Source organism: Stigmatopora nigra, chromosome 5, assembly GCF_051989575.1.
Source record: "Stigmatopora nigra isolate UIUO_SnigA chromosome 5, RoL_Snig_1.1, whole genome shotgun sequence".
Taxonomy (NCBI): domain Eukaryota; kingdom Metazoa; phylum Chordata; class Actinopteri; order Syngnathiformes; family Syngnathidae; genus Stigmatopora; species Stigmatopora nigra.
This window is the reverse complement of record NC_135512.1, coordinates 9,879,317-9,891,547: the sequence shown is the minus strand read 5'-3', so window position 1 is coordinate 9,891,547 and position 12,231 is coordinate 9,879,317. Positions and strand designations below refer to the sequence as shown.

The 12,231-nt window shown below is 38.1% G+C and overlaps 2 protein-coding genes across 6 annotated transcripts in view; both read right to left on the bottom strand.

Moving 5' to 3' along the window:
- Positions 1–5,587, bottom strand: part of LOC144196444 (uncharacterized) — a 61,314-nt gene extending 55,727 nt beyond the window's left edge. For 3 of the 5 annotated variants that reach the window (XR_013326322.1, XR_013326323.1, XM_077716629.1), the window contains exons 1-8: positions 5,168–5,542; positions 4,595–4,747; positions 4,201–4,306; positions 4,003–4,126; positions 1,467–3,803; positions 1,210–1,381; positions 760–922; positions 411–543 (exon numbers count right to left, since the gene is read on the bottom strand). Coding sequence is in view for 1 of the 5 variants with exons in the window: in XM_077716629.1 (XP_077572755.1) it covers positions 411–543; positions 760–922; positions 1,210–1,381; positions 1,467–3,803; positions 4,003–4,126; positions 4,201–4,306; positions 4,595–4,747; positions 5,168–5,232 (3,253 nt within the window). In the remaining 4 variants the exon portion in view is untranslated. Of the gene's footprint in view, positions 1–410; positions 544–759; positions 923–1,209; positions 1,382–1,466; positions 3,804–4,002; positions 4,127–4,200; positions 4,307–4,594; positions 4,748–4,869; positions 4,999–5,167 lie in introns of those variants that run through there. The other 2 variants (XR_013326325.1, XR_013326324.1) reach the window with 2 other exon arrangements.
- A 769-nt stretch (positions 5,588–6,356) lies between these two features.
- LOC144196616 (intestinal-type alkaline phosphatase-like) lies at positions 6,357–12,070 on the bottom strand. The gene is made up of 11 exons (XM_077716964.1): positions 11,948–12,070; positions 11,570–11,686; positions 10,935–11,050; positions 10,466–10,640; positions 9,732–9,904; positions 9,280–9,405; positions 9,105–9,174; positions 8,886–9,024; positions 7,656–7,846; positions 7,448–7,564; positions 6,357–6,991 (listed from the first exon to the last, which is right to left on the bottom strand). Exons 1-11 carry the CDS (start codon positions 12,021–12,023, stop codon positions 6,720–6,722), a joined length of 1,572 nt encoding a protein of 523 aa, XP_077573090.1. The 5' UTR covers positions 12,024–12,070; the 3' UTR covers positions 6,357–6,719.
- Positions 12,071–12,231: the final 161 nt, after the last annotated feature.

Here is a 12,231-nt window from a genome sequence, read left to right as displayed (position 1 = left end):
ACTTCTACTTGATGATGTTTATACAGTATTTATCATTTTATAATATGCACCAATTTTGACATGAAAAGAACCCTGACCATCACCAAAACTAAGGCGTCATTCTATAAATTTGTCTGGACCCCTCTGAAATTTCACAAAACACAGATCAGTACGGATTAACAACATTTTTTTTAAAGTATCAGATTTGATATTTAGTGTTATTATTTATGCAAATCTTGTTGGTTAACCAAATATATATGGGTAGATTCCTTAAACCTTACACATGTAAAATACATGATAACTATGTAGATAGGTTAAAATCAATAACAGATTTTCATAGAAATAATAAATACATAAACATAAAATAAACAAAGGGTTGATTACATCACTCATTAAAAAGACAACAGTTTATAAAAGAGTATTTTACTTACCGATGGCCTCCACCATGCAGGCTTCTCTTGTATATGCTTCAACTGGAATGACGTTCTGAAAGCAATGTAGTGAAATAACCCCCTGCCCGGCGCTCCAAACCTGAAGTATTTGCTGCACTTTAGAGCAGAGTTTCTGTCAAAGTTTAAAAAAATATTGCATTAGTAAAGTATTTACTTAATATTTATCAATGATATGAGCGTGTTCGCAGCTTCTTTTTGAAGCTTTTAATATGCCTATGAAAACCCTGAGTTTGATATCTTAAGCACTTTTAGCCAGTCATTTTTGTTCAATAAAATTAGTGATATAAAAGATATAAAAGCGATTTGGAAAATGAATGAATCAACTTACTTTTGAGGTTTTATCCCCTTTATAGTACTCCAAGGCCTCATAAAGATGACTGTAGGGACGGGAGCGTTTTCCTTTTCCCACATAAAAAATTGCATGAACAAATGTCTGGAAGCATTCTTGTGGTGTCATGCTGTGACTCCGGAATGGAAGATTTCTTGTTACTCTGACAAAAAGAATTGCAAAGAAAACACCTTTTAATTTTGTCTTATTAAATACTTTAGTCAGACACACCTAAAGTAAAAAGACTACATGGCTAAGTATCAAGAAGTTGTAAAATACTAGTAAGAAAATGATGTAATGATTAGTCTTGAGCTTTTCTAATTCGGAATGATTTTGTCCATCTTAGACAAAAGATGGGCAATTGTGGGGAGTAGAGTCACAGAAGCTAAAATAAATACATTTGTCATGTGCAATTTAAACAGGAGGCATCTATGACAGATAGGATTTCACCTTGGGTCAAGCAGCAGATAATTAAAGCTGGACTTGATATTGCCCTCTCTCCACTTTTTGTTCTGATCAGGTTGGTCAAATTGTTGGCACAAGGCCTGCTCTTCACCCTGACACTCAGGCAACTTGAAAGTTCGTAGGACCAGATTTAGTTCTGGGCTATAAGAAAAATGTGCTACAGAAAAAGAGAGAAACAAGATTAAGTTGGATCACATATTTTAAATGAAACTGTCATTTCTATAGTTGGACAATTTGCATACCAGTTTTTGGCTGTTCCACTTGATCTTTATGTTGTGATGATTTTGAGTTTAATTCCTGCAACAAGGAACAAAGCCTTCGAATGTAGACTGGCCTGGTTCGACGGCTAATGGGGCCTGGACTCTCCCCCACCTCTAAGAGCCTCCGTCTTAGCTCCTTATCAGTCATTCCTTCAATCTCCATTGAAAATTCACTTTTAACCTCATTGGTCTTCTTGTTCATGGGGCTTGCTGGTGGGTTGTGATTCTCTTTGTCCTTTTGCATCTTGGTCTGCATAGCACGCCAGTCATAGAGGATCGTGTCTTCACTAGTGGAGCTGCTCATGCTGGAGTTGCAAGAGGAATTACTTGATGGAGGAATGTGGGCCTCAATCAGTTTGTAGCCCTGTTCCATATCAGTGTAAAGGTACTCCACTGGTTCATCTGCATCCTCAATGTGAGGACGTCCCCCAGGGGTGTAAGAAAGGTTGGCCAGATTCTTTGACCTATGGTTATTTGATAGTCTACTCATGCTGTATCTAGGACGGCACGGAGTGCCTGGAGTGCATGGAATATCTGAGTCTACCATTAATCGCCTTGGGGAAAAATAGCTGGAGCTGGATGAAGACGAGGAAGATACGACTTGAGAAGGAGAGTTCCCTGTGATCCAAAAATCCTCCTTTGGTAGGCAAGGTGCTTCGATGGGATCAATTGGCTTTTCTGTTGGTTCATCTGTACTTGTCACATCATCTGTCAAAAAATCCCCATCTTTAACAAATCCAACCTCCTGTCCTTGAATGGCCTGTATAACCTCAGCAAGATTTCTTTCATATGAATCCACTGAAGAATTTTGATTTGCCTCTAAGATAACTGTGTCACAAAGGGTCTTGGACTCAACAAATGCTTCACTAATGCTTTTGGGGAGGATGAAGGTATCGAGTTGGCTTGAGTTTACACATGAACCTGCCCCGAGTATGTTGGACAGAGTGTCTGGGGAGTATTTGTGTAAGGCGTCTTGCCCTGTAGTTCTTTCTGAATTGGACCATGTGAAGCATAAAGGACGTGGTGAACTGTAAGAGCTGTTCTTTTGCTGGGTTCTGGGAGTTATGTCTCGAGTTCGCACTGGTTTGGAAAATGTCTCCTCGAATAGGTAAGAAGTAGAGAAGATATCCACAGATGGGTTGCTAGTTCTTAATGAGTAATGACTCTTTCTTGAATCAGTCCGGTCGGTTATAAAAGGACTGAGTATAAATGGTTCTTCAATTTCAGGTGAAATAACTGGCTGAATATCTTCTAATTGGTGGTCTGCTTCACTAAGAGTAATTGCAGCAGGATTAAGCATGTTAGTGTTTGGATAATTATCCTCAACCAAACTCTGTTTATCCATTTTACAAACATGAACTAGTGCCTCACTTTGGGTTTTTGGGACATCTCCATCACCAGATTTGGTAACTTCTTCAGATAGAGGCAGTAGTGTAGGAGGGATGGGAATCTCCATTACACTTGTGTAATGGTCACTTTCACAACTATTGTAACTACTGTTGCCACCACTGCTACTGCTCGCCTCCCTAGGATCTGCTGGGCATTCGTCTAAACGCCCTCTAAATTCGTTTATATAGTCCCCCTCTTTTTTATTGCTGTCTGACAAAGTACCGCGACTAATAACAGTTTTGTCCATGTCTTCATCTGTGCTTTCAGTACTTTCCCGGGAGAAAACAAAGACATGATCGGGTGAAGTGACGTCTATTCCCTGCTGGGGTAAAACAGTTGCTATACGTTCAGAATCCAGAAATCCAGAATATTCAGATAAGTCTAAAGTCATCCAGCCATTATCTGCTGTATCATCAAGTGTTGGCTTGTTTTGGGGAAATTCCGGACTGAAAAAAGGAAAATATTTGTCGTCATCACTAAAACCGACACTTTTACGATTTGCTTGTCCAGAAAGTGGGTCATAGTTGATGGATGTATTTTGTCCATTTGCTCTGGGGAGGTTGGGTGTACCTCCTGTTGACAGGATGACATCATCATCCGAAAAAAGATCATTCTCCTTTGGAAAATGTATAGTGGGACCAAATGTAGAAATGCGTGTGCTTGATAGAAGGGAGGCATTTTTAGATGTGCATGGTAGGAAGGTACTAGTGTTAAGATTATGTTGCGATGCAGTGTACCCTTCAAAGGGCCTGCTATTAATTGCTTCCTTACTAATTGTCCTTCCATTTATGTCCGAGCAGTTAAAAAATGATGACAGCCGTGTACTGCTTAAAGGGGCCTCTTCAAGGTCACTTATTGCAGATGACTGGGAAGTGAAACTGTAGCCGGATTCAGGATAGCCAGATGTGTCTGTGAGATCAGAATGTATTGCTATGGACAGATAAAAGAAAAAGCAGATGAATATCACAGTTAGATTATTGAGGAGGAATGTAACCCTCTAAATTACCTGGTGAAATTACCATGTTTTGACATAGAGTATGTGGAGCGCCTTTGGATGGATTATCATTTATTTTAATGACCTATTTTGTGTGCTAAAGTGTATGTGTAAAATAAAAATAAAAATGATCACCGTATTTTAAATGCGCTTTGGCTTTTTCTTCTGACCCCTCAGAGTTGGACTGATAGTCCAGTAAAAGCTGAGCACACTTTCTGTTGTCTTCCTGTTCTGCAAGGAACTTCGGCGTATTTCCTTCCTGTGTGGGTGAATAAGTGTTTTAAGATAAATTTGCATAGATTTTTTTTAACAAGTATGGGTAGATCTTCTTACATTATCTTTTATATTCGGGTTCCCACCATGCATCAGGAGAAGTTTCAGATTTTGATAGCATCCCCAAATTGCAGCAATGTGAAGGGGAGTCAGACCATCCAATGATCTGCAGGGGAAAAATGATTTTGCATGTTCAAAGCTGTGGATTAACTTTTAGTTTGGAATATTATTATTCAGTGTTATTCATTGTGAACGTGCTCAGACATTAAAATGCCAGTGCAACATCCAACAACTACATATTCTACAGCATTTAAAGGTTTGTAAAATAGAAATATATTCATTCATTGACTAATGAAATAGTATCAGATGTTCATGATCAGAAAAGCCATGATAGATGATCAGGGTTTTTTTGTAGACTTCAATGATTTATGATGTTATGCAGCGTGTCACTTACTTAACGTTTGGGTCAGCACCATGTTGCAATAGCATTTTTAAACTTCGCATATTCTTTTCAGTCTCTTTGCCCACTGCCAAATGTATTGCAGCCACTCCCTTTCTCCCCACAAGGTCAGGTATTGCACCCTGGGATAGAAGTAGCTGCACAGATCTGCAGAGAAGGAAACACATCATCATCAAACCTTGTTATAATTGATACATTTTTAGATGAACAAAACAAAAACAGACAAAGAATCGACCTCAAATGACAGACACCTGGACGTTTTTACTTACCTAAAAATACTCCACATTGTTTTATATGCTCCTTTGTTTTGTTTATAAATTAGGGTGTGCGTGTGTTTTTGTGTGCGTGTTTTTTTTCAATCAAATAATTTCAGAAACGGAGCATCACTAACAAAATGCATATTTTATGGAGTGACTATCATATGCACGCACCTACCTTTCCATCGATCTTATTAAACGTCACACAAAGTAATTAAACGAAAGACACGAAAACGCCAAACATGGTCAAGCCACGATCAATCACAGATAAGGGGGAGAACAGCAAAACAAAACAGTACGTATACATTACCTCGGTTCTCCATTGATCACTGCAGAACACAGTTGACTCTCCAGTCTACGCTTCTTCCGATCCATGCCCAAATTCGTTCAGAACATAATAAATGATATTACCAATTCTTGGCAGCGTGGACTATTTGCATTCGTGCAGCAACATGTTCAAGAAAAACAAATGCAGCTAGTAGGCTAATACATAATGCGGAAAGTTAGCTTTTGAAATGTTTTTTTTCTGCATGATGATGCACGATTGTTTTCATAATCAGTCATTAGTTGTATAAATGTGTCCGATTAACATGATTTAAGTTGACTTACGCCTCAAAAGTCGATTTCCCGATTTCATTGTCTACTATGATTAAACTTCCCTCCAAAGGAGAAGTCCCTTCCTTCTGGATGACGATGGCAGATGCCCCGCCCACATAGAACTCAAATAGGAGTTGGCGGCGTCGTATGCAAGAGGCCATCATAGGACGGTCCATTTCACTGGTGTGGTTCTTCCCAGCGAAATTGGGTGAGCAATTTTCTCCAAATATTTATGTCTTCCGTACAGTCGAGTATCATAAACAGTAAAAAAGAATAATAATAATTTAAAAAAATAATCAGATGATTAGGAGGGGCGGCTCACCTCTGTCTTAGGCTTCAGCACCCTCCGCGACCCTACTGAGGATAAAGCGGTTCAGAAAATGAGATGAGATGAAATTAAGAGGGGCGGTTCGGCTGTTTGAGTAGTTAGCACATCAGCCTCACAGTCCTGGGCTCCTGGGTTCAAATCCAGGCTGATCCACCTGTGTGAAGTTTGCCTGTTCTCCATGGGCCTGTGTGGGTTTTCTTAGGGTACTCTGGTTAGAGCCCACATTCCATAAACCTACATGGTAGGCTGATCGGACACTCTGAAATGCCCCTAGGTAAGAGTGTGAAAGTGAATGGTTCCCTGTCTCTCCCTGCCATGCGATGGGCTGGCCATCGATTCAAAGTGTTGCCTGCCTCTGGCCCAAAGTTGACTGGAATAGGCCCCAGCACCCCCCGCGACCCTATTGAGGATAAAGCGGTTCTGAACATGAATGGATGAATTAATAAGACTAAAACTTTCCTGTTCCACTTTATTCACAAATACAAAATTAATTTTGTTATATGCCAGGATGATGAATATTTACTGCAAGGTCAAAAGTTAACCGACATTCCATACTATAATCATGGCCCCAGGAGGCATTAGGTGTGGAGTGGTTTAGATGTCTGTTGTATAGTTCTGAGGTCAAGGGTTCAACCCTGGGCACTGTTTTTCCTGTGTGGAGTCGCCAGCACACCTGTGACCTTAGTGACGATAAGTACTGTATGCAGAAAATGGATGCATTGTGTGCAGAAGTTAAAAATTACTGCAGCAATGTTTTTCCAATTTAAAAACAATATAACAATAATGGCGTAAGCCTCTTTGACATTGAATACGAATGTGCACAAAACAGATCCATTCATTTTAAGGTCAATAAATACAAATTGGTACATGAAATGACAGATTTTCAGGAATTTACCACAATAGACATTTTAGCACAAATAATTAAAAGATGGCAGAATTATGACCAAAAGCCAGAAAAAAGTATTAAGCCAATCAGAACGAGTATCAAGCTGGGGTTGAGTGATCCAGCATGGTTAGGAGGAGAGAGTTTGCAGTCCTCATATGGCGGAAGGCAAGCGGAATAAGCCATCACATGGGCTATATAGTTCTGTTCCTGGACTCCATGGAAAAGGTGAGACATTGGACCTTTGGCAAAGATGGCCACATCCTCGATGCCGTGGGTCTCTGAATCAAGGGGTACTGTGGCCTGTTGACGGTACTCATCGCCCACTAAAGGGAAAAAAAGCAAAAAATTAACTAGCTTTCGGAAGTTTCTGAGGCACACTCAGAGAGTTGTTAAGCCAGCCCTCTGTGGTGAAAATCACATTACATGTGTACAAGGTGCTGGAGCCTATCCCAGCATACTAAATAAGTGGCCAACCAATCGCAGCAGTGTAAATTGATTTTTAGAATAGGAGGAATACTGCAAAATTGTTGTAAAAATCTTCATACATTGTTTGAATAATATGCAATCACCAAACAAACACAATTAATAAAGTATTGCTTTTTGTAAGTAGGTTATCAGTTTTGTATTCAGTTAAGTGACACAAATATGGCGGTGGAATCATGCCAAAACAAAACAAAATACAGCACTGAACAGCTAGGGCTGGCATGTACTGTCACAAGATGGTGCTACTGTGTTGTTTTGGAGTTACAGTACAAAAAAACTGCAGGCAGGCCACTTACTTGCAATTGTCGCATTTACATCTGCCCGAGTTCCATTGCCAAATTGGTAACCTGGACCATTTGCATATCCAGCCATAGTAAATCTCTTTGAGTCGTCAGCTAACCCCCGGGAAACACCTGAAAATCACATGATGATGGTTTTTTTTAATCAGAAAGCACTTTTCCTTCAATTCCTGAACAATTTTAAATTCCTTTTAAGATTCATCACCCAATACATCGTTTCCTCTTGCCGAATGTCCTCCGAAGGAAAAGACATGTGAGTGGTCCGCAGTGACTATTGACAAGGTGTCCAGCTCATTTGTGAGTTCAGCAGCTCGTCCAATGGCTCGATCAAACTCAATTGCCTCAGTGAGAGCTCTTTTGGCCCTCCCGTCATGGTGGCCGTGGTCTATTCTCCCCCTTGAAAATAGAATGTGATTTTGTTAATTGCTACTATTTGCCAATTATTAAACCATTTTGTTTTATCAGAGAAATAATTTAATAGTATGGTGTGCCGCAAACTTGTGTCTTCCAATAACATAGACTTATAATTCCTGTTACGTTGTATTCTCACCAAGAAAATCAATTGTTCACTTTCTTTCTTACTAACCTAAATATATATATATATATATATATATACATTTATCTGGACTTTTTTTTGGTGCTGTTCTTTTTCCTGTTGCAATTCTTTGACAAACATGCGTATGCAAATATCGTTCAATGATTGGACAAATGGTCTGAGCAGAGTAACACATTGAAATATGAAAGTAAACCATTATAGAGTTCAAGTTTGCAACATTCATTTTGATGTGGTTCAACCAACGACAAGCTTTTGTGGTACATATGATGAATCAGTGAACATGATTTAGTGTAACAATAACAGTCTGAAAATTGGTTATGACATAATATAGTATTTAATATCTTTAATAGGCCATATGTGGAATGTTATATGACCAAACCAGGAAACCGGTTTGTAGGATTCCTGTGTCCAGAGCATCAATGAAGATAACTACGGGCTGAAAGAAAGATGATGAACCCGGACTTGGTAGAATATTGTTTTTTTTTTTTTCCTATTGCTGGCAACTTCGGACAAGAGTTAAAAATGTGAAAGTAATTAATTTAAACCATGCATCTCAACTTGCTTTCTAGGGCGCAATTAAGCCCCGTCAGACAATATATTGCCTCCTGGTCCTCAAAATTATGGTAGTGCAAGTTCATGTTTATTTTTTTTTGCAGTTTTTTTTGGCAATTTTTGCTATAGATTTAAAATTTCGATAAATTATATCTTTTTAAAAACTGAACTGCTAATTGTTGGGGCAGACAATTTTCCCCCAATTTGAGGCAGTGACTTGATTATTCTTTACTGTGAGGTTTGTCCCATATACAGAAAAATACTCCTATGATCTAAATTATACTATATCTTTTTTGACATTTTGAAGAAAATTGAAAAAATATATACTTATCTTCTACAAAAAGGAAGTAGCCTTTTGGGTTTTTGCTGAGAATTTTAATAGCTTTCTCTGTCATCTCAGTGAGCGATGGGTCATCTAATGGATTTCGCTCCATCTCATAGCGACAGTCTTTGGGCTCAAAAAGACCTAAAGAAATTGAGAAGAATAAAATGTAATGGACAAAATGCCAGCTTGTAAATATTTGATGTTATTTGTAATATGCTCACCCATTAGGAAGTCTGTTTTTACATGATCCACTTCATCAAATTGTTTTTTGTTCCAAACGAATTTAGCATTCTGTGAATCATGAGCACATACATCAAAACATTTGATGATGTTGTTGATTATAATTATACATTTGAACATGTTAACCCAGGTAATGTCAATTTAATGATAATTTACCGTTTTATTGGTCAGCCATTCATTAATAAGGTTTCGTTTATCATCTCGATCTCCTTTCAAACTGGGGTATTCTGGGTCTTGCACCTCCTTGGGAATCATGTACTGTCGGCCACCCCCAAGTATAACCTTGAGAAGGTACAATTTAGCGGTGCATTGTTGCATTGCTTTCGCTTTTCTAAGTATAAAATAAAAGATAAAGTTCATGTAATGGTAATTTACTGAGAATATATTCATTCATTGACTCATTCACTCATTCACCCATTCACACATTCACTCATTCACACATTCACTCATTCACTGATTCACTCATTCAATCATTCACCCATTCACTCATTTACTCGTTCATTCGTTCATTTATTTATTTATTTCCAACAACGCTTATCCTTTTCAAGGTGGCAGGATACTAAGAATATTCAAGGGAACATATTAAAGTTTTGATTTTGAAAACTTACATTTATCTCAACGTTGTAAACAAGCTGGTGTGCAATGTCTCGACAACCATTTTTGCGGGCCTCGTCGGTGAGATCCGAGTCTGCGTACCAACCTCGGTTAGCAGTGTGAGCATAGTTTGCACCTGGAGATGCATGTTGCACTCGGGTTGTAGTTACAATCCCTACTGATTTCCCTGGAAAAAAAAATACATTCATACACTGGGTGTCACCTGAAATATGTAAGCAATTACTGTATGACGATATTCAGGAATACCCACCCTCGTTTTGAAGTGGGCTAATCTTTAATCCAGGATTAGATTATACATTTAGTACTTCCTGAACATTGTGTATTATAAACAGTAGTAACCCAAATTATTTTACACACACCCGACCAGATATGATGACAGTAATTTAATTTCTTCAAAATTATATCCTGGTATACTGTAGGCCTATATATTATAGTGTTGCATGTGTATAATTTGAGTGTATAATAGTTCCGTTCAGCATTCTTTTTCCTGCTCAGGGTAATACAGGGTAATTATCTCGGATTTCTAGTCCATCTCTTTTTATAAAATATAAAAAAAATTCAGCCACATATAAATGGGATGTCATTGTCTTTAGTTTTTTTTACTTGTATGGTTTGCTATGGGTTATTGTCTCCATGTACCTGAAGCCAGTGAGACAGTAAACTTTAATGAGTCATAGATCTATTTGAAATTGACTGATAATGACAAATATTTGTCTAAAACTGTTACCTGCTTTTTTGGCTCGATATAGCACAGATTTGACTTCATTCCCAAAGGTGAGACTGCAGTTGTACCTTGGAGTGGAAGCGGTGACACCCAGAGTGCCATAGTTGGCCTTCACTCCACATAAGTATGCTGTGGCTGTGCCAGCACTATCTGGCATTTGTTGGTCGACATTATATGTCTGCAAGGCCAAACAAAACAACAAAATTTGACTTTGTCATGTTGATTTTTGAAACTAAGTTGAATAATAAGTAGTGCAGGTTTAAACTAAATGTCGAAAAAATATCAATATATCTCAATATCAGCATGAATTTACTAGTAGCGTTAGATTTATTTCCCTCTGGCTGATTATACTAACATGAGATTTTTGCAATGAATCATGATTAAAAAGGAAAGGAAAATTGTCGCCCAGCTCTAAACTTATATATTTGTGATAAACAATGTTTATAGCCTGAGCAATGTTATGTTCACCAACCTTAGACAATGCCAAATGAGGGAAGGTATCCATGACCAAACTGGTCTCTTCTCCAGACTTTTTTTCTTTTTGGCCTTTAAGAATGCGGGCAGCAGTAACAGTTGTTACTCCCATGCCTTGGAAGAGGTAGAAAATCAAAATGTTAGATGATTTTATCAACTACAAGAAAAAACATGCCATTGAACATTATCAATCACACCACAAATCAATTATTCTTCTTCCTTCTGATGACAAGCCATATTTGTATCTGATAGCTCAACATTGTTTGTTGTGACTTGAGACCACTTTTTCCTGATAATATAGTAAGTTCAAAGTCCAGTTCATACAAGGGAATGTATATAGTTCATTTGCATTCCTCATATGACTACCTCAGTCTCATTGAGTGTACTGTCTTGACCTCAATGGTCTTCATTATACACAAGGCTGTCAGTGGATTTCTGAGCAAACTGACACAAAATAAGCTCATTATTAATGCCTCATGGTGCATTCTAGCTCAAACTTATTCGATCACTTCATTTAAGAACTACACTGGTGATTAAACATTCACTTCCTTGATCTGATGGCTTATAATTACCCCACTAATTTAAAGAGGATGGTTAATTAGGGAGAAAATGTATTTGCTCAACTCTACTTACCGTCCCCCAGGAAGAGGATGATGTTCTTGGCTTTGTGGACATTTGGCTGAATGTTGAGGGCAGTGTGAAGTGATTGCCTTGCTTTGTTGTTCCAGTAAGTAGCATGGAGTTCTTCTTCTACAAAAGGAAATAAATAGTGAGTATTAATATAATTCATAGTTGGACTCGGAATATATTTTAATATTTGGACTATAAAGTGCACCGGACTATGAGGCACATCCACCAAATTGGAATAGGATACTGTATTTGTTCCTATATGAGCCACACTGGACTCTATGTATATATACATAGACTTATATGGACATTACACAGTCTCATACAGACACAAAGAGAGCGAGAGAGATCAAGTGAACCACTAGAAAATGAAGAAATATTTACCGTTAACAGAGACACTTCGTTGGATAGAAATGAAAAACAGTAATCCACACAAAATAGATCTCGGTTTCCCGTCCATGCTGTTCACTTTATCTGCATTTGAAAATATTGCTCATAGGAAAACGCACCTTTGGCCTTTTATAGTCACTGTTAAGGGACAAAGGGCACATAGTATTTGCCACAGCAACCATAGGGGATCTAACAACATATGTATGGGAATTTACATTTTTCTCCACTATTATAAACAGATGAAATTAAATTTCTGTTATGTTTCAGACCTACCTAAA